Raw genomic sequence first — 9,467 nt, forward strand, 5'->3', positions numbered from 1 at the left:
TGCAACACCTGGTGACACAGTAACATTTGGAAAATTTCTCAAATTATTTTGAGGGCACAAAATCTGGTGAGAAAATAATTAGAATTGGTAATTTTTAAACTAAAGAAAACAGATATGGAAGCAACAACTAATTTGAGTATTGGCTCAGGCCACCTAGAGATGCTCCTGGGGTCTTGTGGAAGAAGTGGCAGTGTTGACGACTCTGGATCTTCCGGCCCAGAATTAAGTGCCACTCAACCTGGAGGTGTATCATGTCCAAAGAGATCGATTTAAAATCAAACATAAAAAAGGTGAAATGCATTTGTTCGACTTTTTACTGTACATTATGCACATCGGTATCTCAAATACAAATTATATTATTCTTACTTTGATAATTCATTACGGAATTCAAATAAACATTTTGTACACAAAACAGTTGCTATGGTTTCACCACAGATCTGAGGTAAATTCACATTTCAGGAAATACAAAGTGGGATGTTGACTAGGAACTCTTGTATTTATGTTAAATAGCTCAACAACAGTTGTGCTTGTGACAAGTAACCTGTACCACAATCATCTCCCTTGCCAAATAAAAATCCTGCAGTCTAAATTTGATCTGGCCCCAAAATAAAAAAAACCTGCTGACACCAATTGCATGGCCTTTTTAACACACGCATGCACTCTGGATATGCAACCACTCTGGCAAAGGTTCACCAACAGATACCTTTTCAAACACGGAAATGGAATGAAGATGGTGAAGGCGATCCTAAATACTAGCTAAAAATCAGCACAATTGTAATGTATGTTAAACACTTGCGCATCTAATTCAAATACCATCTTAAAAAAAAGCTTAGTACTATACAACACACTGAACAATGAATATTCTTGTAGATTTTTTATTTCAAACTATCACTTTTGTCTAGTGGTACAGACAAAACAGATAGCACATTAGCTTTGTCTTATGTGTTCTTGCAAATATGTAGCTGTGCAATAGATAGACCAATGCATCAATTTAGGATTAGAGTTTACAGGGTCTTGGGCTCATTGCCAGAATAATCTCAATTTCAATGAAGTTTCTGCAGTTAAAAAACAGCAAGTTACTCCTTTCTGTTTAAGAGAATGTCATGCATAGGCTAACTGTTGTCACTATTTACATTTACTGAGCCTAAGTTCAAGAGAATAGGTTTTTTGGTTTACTCATGAGATGCAGAGCTCAGTTCTACTGAGAGAAAGAGAAACCAAATTGCAACCTAGGGGACAACACTGAAAACCGGTAGCTTTAGCCAGCTTCCCAAGCAATAAGCTGCACTGTGTCACATCAAAATATACAAGGTCAACCCTAGCTCAACATATCCAAGTAACAGATCAGAAATATCATTACAATGAAAACGCATTCCTATATTCTGGTATTTTCACCTCCCCTTTCTTCTGAAGGCATCAACATTTGCAATTCCAGTCACTGAGAGCTTCTAGCATTTCATTCAAGGGGACACGAGATATCTTTGGATTCTCCTTAACCCTATTGGCCAAAGAGATTTTACAAATTCATTAAAGGCAAAAGAAACGTAACTAGGGAAACAATAGGACCCCTTAAAAGATCAAAGAGGCCAACTATGTGTGGAATCACAGAAAAAAGCTAAATACTAAATGAGTATTTCACCTCAGTATTTACTGTGGTGAAGGATATGGAAGCTAAAGAATTTGGAGAAATAAGTATATAGTGGCCATATTACAGAAGTGGTGGTACTCAAAATGCATAAAAGGTGGATAACCCTGGGACCTGATTAAGTGTTTCCACAAGTTTGTGGGAAGCAAGGGCCCTTTGCTAAGATACTTGTATCATTGATAACCACAGATGAGGTGCCAGAAGACTGGAGATTGGCTAATGTATTTCCAATATTTAAGAAAGGTGATAAGGAAAAGCCAGAGAACTATAGACTAGCGAGCTTCACACCAGTGGTGGGCAAGTTGCTGGAGGGCATTGAGTGACAGGATTCACATGCATTTGGACAGGTAATGACTAATTAGGAGAAAGGTGAGGACTCCAGATGCTGGAGAGTCAAAGTCAACAAATGTGGTGCTGGAAAAGCACAGGAGGTCAGGCAGTATCCAATGAGCAGGGGAGTTGAAATCTGGCCCATCTGGTGAAGGTCCCCTTGTATTCTGCGGTAACTTTCTTCACTGTCCACTACACTGCCAACTTTGTCATCTGTAAACTTACTAATCGCGCCTCCTATATTCACATCTAAAATCATTTATGTAAATGATGTAAAGCAGTGGACCCAGCGCTGATCCTTGAGACTCTGGATCCATTCGTCACAGGCCTCCAGTCTGAAAGACAGCCCCGTCTCTTAACTTCAAGCCGTTGTGTGTCCAACTGGCTAGCTCCCCTTGGATTCTACACGATCTAACCCTGCTAACCAGTCTACCATGCAGAACCTTGTTGAATGCTTTGCTGAAGACAATGATGAAAGCAGAGCAGTAGACAATCTTCTTGTCACTTAGAAAAATCTCAACCAATTTAGTGAGATGCGCTTTCTCGCACATAGGGTCAATCAACATGGCTTTGTGTGCGAGAAAGCGTGTCTTGCTAAATTGATTTGAGTTTTGTTTGAAGTGAGAAAGATGATGGATGAAAGCAGAGCAGTGGATATTGTCTATATGGTCTTCAGCAAGGCAATCAACAAGATTCCACATGGTGGACTGTTTAGCAGGATTTGGTGTTGCTGAAACCAAACAATTGTGAGCTAAACAATTGGGTACAAAATTAGCTTGAAGTTCAGAGACAGAGGACTCTCTCTCAAACTGGAGGCCTGTGACCAATTGAGAAACCTAGGGGTCCAGTTGCATAATCCCTTGAAACAGGTAGATATGTGGGGGAGCTTTTTTGTACTCTTGCCTTCATTAGTCAGTGCATTGAGCGTAGGAGTTGGGATGTCATGTTGCAGCTATATGGGTAATTGATTAGGCCACTTTTAGAATACTGCATTCAATTCTGGTCTCCCTGCTATAGAAAAGATATTGTTAAACTTGAAAGAGTTCTGAAATGAATTACAAGGATGTTACAGGAACCGGAGGGCTTGGATAATAGGGAGACGCTGAATAGGCTGGGGCTTTTATTCCCTGGAGCTTGGAAGACTGAGGGTGACCTTATAAAGGTTTATAAAATCATGAGGTGCATGGATAGGGTGAATAGCCAAGTCTTTTTTCCCCCAGGAGAATGTAAGGACTGCAGATGCTGGAGATCAGAGTCAAAAGTGTGGTGCTGGAAAAGCACTGCAAGTCAGGCAGCATCCGGAGAAGCAGGAGAGTCAACATTTCAAGCATAAGCTCTTCACCTTTTTCCCAGGGTAGGGGAGTCCAAAACTAGAGGATATAGATTTAGGGTGAGGAGGTAAAGACCTAAAACAGACCTGAGATGCAACTTTTCCGCACAGGTTGTTTGTATGGAAAGAGCTGCCACACGAAGTGCTGGAGGCTGGGATAAATACAACATTTCGAAAAGACATCTGTATGGGTACATGAATCGGAAGGGCTTAGAGGGATAGGTGTCAAATGCTGGCAAACTGGACTAGATCAGTTTAGGATATCTGGTCAGCATGGACAAATTGTACTGAAAGGTCTGTTTCTGTGCTGAATAACAATGACTCTCAGTGGCGGTTTCCAAATTGAAAATCTTAACTGGGATGAATTATAAAACATCTTCTACCAGATGCTTCAAGCTTAGCAAATGTAATGTAACACTGCTGTTTTGAAACATTTGCTCTATTTCATCAGTGTTAACCTTAAAGTATTCAAATAATCCTTAAAATTACATGTCTTGATGACACAGCAATTTCACCTCTTGCATAACCCCAGGTCAAATGTTATTTTTAAGAGACAAAAGCTATACATGAGGAAGAACAGTACTTCACAAAGCAACGCTTAGAGTGCAAATAAGCCCTGAAAGCAAAGTTCCCAAGAAACTTTATTAAACTAAAATATTTTACACTGTGCACTTACCTCTGTTAGCTTCTTGGTAGACTTGAACTTTACCCGGTTCTACGCCAAGTCGCCTAAAATTGAAGATGAGGAATAACCCTCAAATAAATCGTTCCTCAAAAACCATATTGTTGACTTTTACATAAAATTATGGCACAGGACATGTCTTTAAAAGGGTAATCAAAAATACTGAGATTAAAAAAGTATATAACTCTTTTGGGGGAGCAGTGGGTCAGAGATAGAAAGGAAGTACTAATACTTACCTATAAAATTTACATTCAAGCATATTTATTATAATAGTCACTATAGAATAACACTGACAACAACTGGCAATCTTAATTTCGTTCATATGCGTGACCAAACTAAAAATGACATTTAATCAACAATGTAGTGAAGTGGCCCAGCACAATGAACACCTAATCCCAGAATTGACTATTTGTCTGGGCTACAATGCTTCTTCATCTTCCTAGTGAATACATGGGTAGACACCACAAATAAGCTGGATGCTCTAATAACTGGAGGAAAGCGGAATAGAGAATTTTTTTTTTAAAATTGATGGCTTGTCAGGCATAATCACTCAATGATCACCTCAGTTGGAAACTGTCCATGCTGCTTAATGGGCAAATGACAGGTCTGCCTTTCCTATAATGGCACATTATTGTTGAATAAACTGCTCACATTTGAAAACTAGTGACTTCACTGAGGTAGTGGAAATCTTTTATACTTGCGGCACACCTCACTAGGCTTTATACAATGTTCAGTTCAGGAGAAAAAAAGCTCAAATCTAGGGCAGACCAAGGTAAAGTGTATTCCAATAAAGCAATAAAGTCACAAAAGATTTTTTAAAAATCAAATTTAAAAAAGACAGAAGAAAGCCTTATGTTCAAAGTGAACATAAATGAATTATTTGAATAACTATATCCAAATTACTAGTAAATATTCACTCTGCGGCAAGCATATTGAAAACCCATTCAACTGGACAGGATGTAAAGATTCATTCTTTGAAGAGAAATCAGTGACTCATCGAGCAACATGACAGTCCGGGCTCCAGAACAGGATTTTAATAAGGTGCACAAATCCAGTTACTTTAAAATTACTTCCTGGTTAAATTAATTTATAAAGGTGCAAAATCCCTACCAAACCTACAATTCTTTGCATGTTATTTTCTTTGACTTTCAATAGTTAAACTCCAACATTTAATAGCCATTCACAGAAGCCAGTGTTTTCTAAGCATTTTGTAGCCCCCTTTCATGAAAATGCTTTCTCATGTTTTTGGCTGCATGGTCACTGATTGCCCCCTGTTAATCTTCGGTCTGTCAACAGACTTTGTAATCATGGGAGCAGCAGGAGGGAAGGTCAGATTTATGTAATCCACCATTCTCCTATAGAGGGCAGTAGCAGAATCTTCAAGCATTGTAGCTATTATAGACATGTCCTCACTTGACATGTCCACAAGCCCACTTTCAAAGCTTCACTGGATAGTGAACAGAGCAGGAAATGTTGCCGACTTCAGCAACTTGACAAAAATCAAGGGCATGGGACCCATTTATGACATTTGAACTGCTGGGGTTCATCTACCACAACAAATACCTGATCTTTACAATTCTGCACCAGCAGGTGGAACAAATGTTCACCATGTCATCAAAGTCAGCAATGGTGCAACATAGAGGTACTAAGAAAATGCTATAATCAATTCCTGCTAGATACACTCAATTTACTTAAAAAGACTGCATTACACACAATTAAAATGCTGCACAAGTGGAAAAAAAATGCACACCTTTCCTCTTAAAATTTGTAAATATTAAAATGTAAAAAAGGTACTAAGTTTACTGACCAAAAACAGTTTGAACTGAACAAGAAATGAGGGCGAAAAAAAACACTTCATACTCCCTCCCAAGAATAAAAGATGAAAAGGTAGAAATAAGCTGAAATAAATCAGTATTACATCTAATTGTTCTTTTAGAATACATAGTCTATACTGAAGTTTGCATCTTCAATCTACTGTGAAATCTAGTGTCCAAATAGTACTTTCGTTCACATGATACAATGCAGAATAGTTTATTCTGTTTGTAGCATTTTTATTAAGGGACATTAAAAATACTGGGAGTTTGCATAACATTTTATAGTATTCAAGAACATATGCCTATAATTTGGCAAATGTTATGATTGCTCAATAAAATGAGCACCTCTATCAAGCAATGAATAGCAGTTAACATACTAACTCTCCCAAGGTGACTCCATACATGAATCAGTTGCACATATATACGTAGGTCTATATAGGAGTACGCAAGAATAGGTTAACTCCGCTGTAGCAAACCATAAGCAAAAACCAAAAAAAGAAATCAGGCTTATGATATTAATAGAAGTAAAAAGGAAGTAGCAATATGTGCCCATTTCATTATGAATGGTAAACATTCACCAGGATGTTGTCTGGTATAGAGCATTTCAACCATGAAAAAAAGATTGGATTAGCTCAGGTTATTTTTGGTGGAGCAGAGACGGTTGAGGGAGGAACCTGATAGCGGTGTATAAGATTATGAGGGGCATGTAAAGCAGTTGTTCCCCTTAGATGAACTGTTAAGTCAAAGAGGCACACTTTTAAATTGAAAGGAAGTAGATTTAGAGTGGTTTTGAGGAAATGGTTTTTCACCTACATGGTGGGTGCCTGGAATGCAGTACCTGGGAGAGTAGTTGAGGAAAGTAACCTCACAACCTTTAAAAAGTACTTGAATGTTATGATATTTGGTATTTATCCAAGGCTGCAAGCCTAGTCTGGGAAAGTGGGACTTGCGTAGGTAGCAATGTATTTTTGCTTGTACAGACTCAACAGGCAATAGGGTCTCTTTCTGTACAATTTTATGATTTATAAAAAAATGCTTTAAAACATAGCACTGCACAGATTGTTTCTAAAATAGAAAAATCAGTCAATCCAGAGTAATATATAGTGATAACTTTATAAAAAAAGAATATTTGCTTACTCTGAAATTTTTCTGGCTAATTCTGTGTAGGCTGAACACGAGTTGGCAGAGAACAGTGCCAGGCCACCTTTGATTACGTTCATGGCTGGTGGGTCCTGTAAGCCTCCCCTCAATACGATCCTTTTTGCCAATCTTCACCACCACCACCCCCCAATGTCAATTCACCTGCAATTTAACAAAAACGCATTTTATTACAAAGTGGGCACAATTTTTAAAAGGAATTCACAGCAAGCACGACACGTATGAGACATTCGCTCGAAAATAAAATTGCAAATATAAAATACACTTTAAAAGGGCAGCTTTAAAGAGATAAAACTCCACCCCTTTTCTCTCTCTCTCTCTCTCCACGCTGTAACTACTTGCAAAGCCACAGTGGGTCTGCTGCAGTTCCTGTCACATGTGGAGAACCCCTTCGCCTCCTCTGCACGATCAGCGCCCATTTTAAGCCGCCCCGAGTATTGGGCAAGGCCCAAAGGCCAAACGACAACAACAAGTCCTGACTCACTCCCCCCGCAAACCATTTCTCCTCACACGCCAGCCCCCAAACATCAGGCCGGACACTCGCTGCCCACGGGACTCCGTTGGTAATCAAGGCGACGCACTCCCACCCACTCGGTGGGTCTTTTACCCACCGGTTCTGAGGAACGGTCGGTGTGACCGTTAACGGGAACCAACGGCCGCGTCAATTCCCCAGAACGGTGCTGCTCACCTGCACCCGCCAACACTGCCGCTGCGTCGACGCTGCCACCGCGCGCTCCCGTACGCTCAAGGACTGCGCGCCCGCCCCTCACAACTAGGGACCCTCCCATGGCAACTTGGCCACACCCCTGACAACCAAGACACCTCCCCTGGTAACCTGGCCACACCCCTGACAACTAAGGCACCTCCCCTGGCAACCTGGCCACACCCCTGACAACCAAGGCACCACCCCTGGTAACCTGGCCACACCCCTGACAACCAAGGCACCTCCCCTGGCAACCTGGCCACGCCCCTGACAACCACGGCCCCTCCCCTGCAAACCTAGCCGCACCCCTGACAACCGAGGCTCCCTACCCTGGCACACGGGCCAAGAACAGGTCTTCTGCCTCCTGGGTCCTCCCGCAAGCACGTGACTACTGGGCAGGGACACATGGTAAGTCTGGGATGGGGCGGAGCTACATGTCGTAAAGTCGTGACGTCGTGAGGTTCCGCACGTGATGTGATGACGCTGTTTGTGTCTGAGTTTGCAAGTTTTTCTGTATGTGTCAATTTGCAAAGGGCTTGAATGGTGTAATATTTTAGATGGCGGTAGAAGTTTTTTGAATAAGAATGTTCTGTGTGTATTTTTAATCAACAATTTAAGGTTGTGGTGGGGGAATTAGTGCGTTATAACGAATTCAGGAGCTGATTGTGAAATGCTTTTCCATGAAGCAGCTCATTATCATTTGTCTATCCAGAATAAGCTTGCAAACTGGACTTTTGTAGCGTCCTTCAATGTGGAGAAGATGTCCAGTGGTGTGTTACATAAGTCAGAACATTACGAATGCCATTTCAAGGAAGAAAATGCTATATTCATAGTTTGTTGCATCTAAAGACCCTAGATTTTGTTAGTCAACAAGATAAAAACAATGAGTGCAGATGCTAGAAACCAGACTCTGGATTAGTGGTGCTGGAAAAGCACAGCAGGTCAGGCAGCATCCGAGGAGCAGTAAAATCGACGTTTCGGGCAAAAGCCCTTCATTATTCCTGATGAAGGGCTTTTGCCCGAAACGTCGATTTTGCTGCTGCTCGGATGCTGCCTGACCTGCTGTGCTTTTCCAGCACCACTAATCCAGAGTTTGTTAGTCAACAGTATAGCGATTCATTAGGAGAAAGTGAGGGCTGCAGATGCTGGAGACCAGAGTTGAAAAGTGTGGTGCTGGAAAAACACAGCAGGCCAGGCAGCATCTGAGGAGCAGGAGAATCGACGTTTCAGGCATAAACCCTTCTTCAGGAATGAAGAAGGGCTTATCCCGAAACGTCGATTCTCCTGCACCTCGGATGCTGCCTGACCTGCTGTGTTTTCCAGCACCACACTTTTCAAGTATAGCGATTCATTGCAATTACGCTTTTCCAGTTTGGGAAGGCGTGCAGAGTTCAAAGCCGGAAATGTATAATTAGATTAAAATATGTTAAATCAAATTACATTTAATTCAATTTAAAGTCTTAAGCAAAATAAAGAACAGGACTGAATTGTAAGATTTGAGAGTGATAAATGACAAATTAATTCTAAACAATAATCAAAATTTTATGGTATGGAATGCAGTTCAATATTTATAAAGTTGATTTACCAGGTTCTAGATTAGAGTGGTGCTGGAAAAGCACAGCAGTTCAGGCAGCATCGGATGCTGCCTAAACTGCTGTGCTTTTCCAGCACCACTCTAATCTAGAATCTGGTTTCCTGCATCTGCAGTCCTTGTTTTTACCTGATTTACCAGATTGTTTGGCATTAACTAAGAACTATCGCAACATGAGCATTTTACTTAGAATTCAATATACAGGCCAAAACCT

The 9,467-nt window shown here is 40.7% G+C and overlaps 1 protein-coding gene across 6 annotated transcripts in view; it reads right to left on the reverse strand.

Moving 5' to 3' along the window:
• Positions 1-7,726, reverse strand: part of prpsap2 (phosphoribosyl pyrophosphate synthetase-associated protein 2) — a 35,288-nt gene extending 27,562 nt beyond the window's left edge. For 4 of the 6 annotated variants that reach the window (XM_087997966.1, XM_043711221.2, XM_043711222.2 and 1 more), the window contains exons 1-3: positions 7,571-7,652; positions 6,939-7,103; positions 3,982-4,034 (exon numbers count right to left, since the gene is read on the reverse strand). In XM_087997966.1, the coding sequence (XP_087854092.1) occupies positions 3,982-4,034; positions 6,939-7,021 (136 nt within the window). In that variant the 5' untranslated portion in view covers positions 7,022-7,103; positions 7,571-7,652. Of the gene's footprint in view, positions 1-3,981; positions 4,035-6,938; positions 7,104-7,570 lie in introns of those variants that run through there. The other 2 variants (XM_043711220.2, XM_087997967.1) reach the window with 2 other exon arrangements.
• Positions 7,727-9,467: the final 1,741 nt, after the last annotated feature.

Source organism: Chiloscyllium plagiosum, unplaced genomic scaffold (assembly GCF_037043375.1).
Source record: "Chiloscyllium plagiosum isolate Xiang-an unplaced genomic scaffold, Cpla_swu_hap1 HiC_scaffold_20, whole genome shotgun sequence".
In the NCBI taxonomy this organism is placed as follows: domain Eukaryota; kingdom Metazoa; phylum Chordata; class Chondrichthyes; order Orectolobiformes; family Hemiscylliidae; genus Chiloscyllium; species Chiloscyllium plagiosum.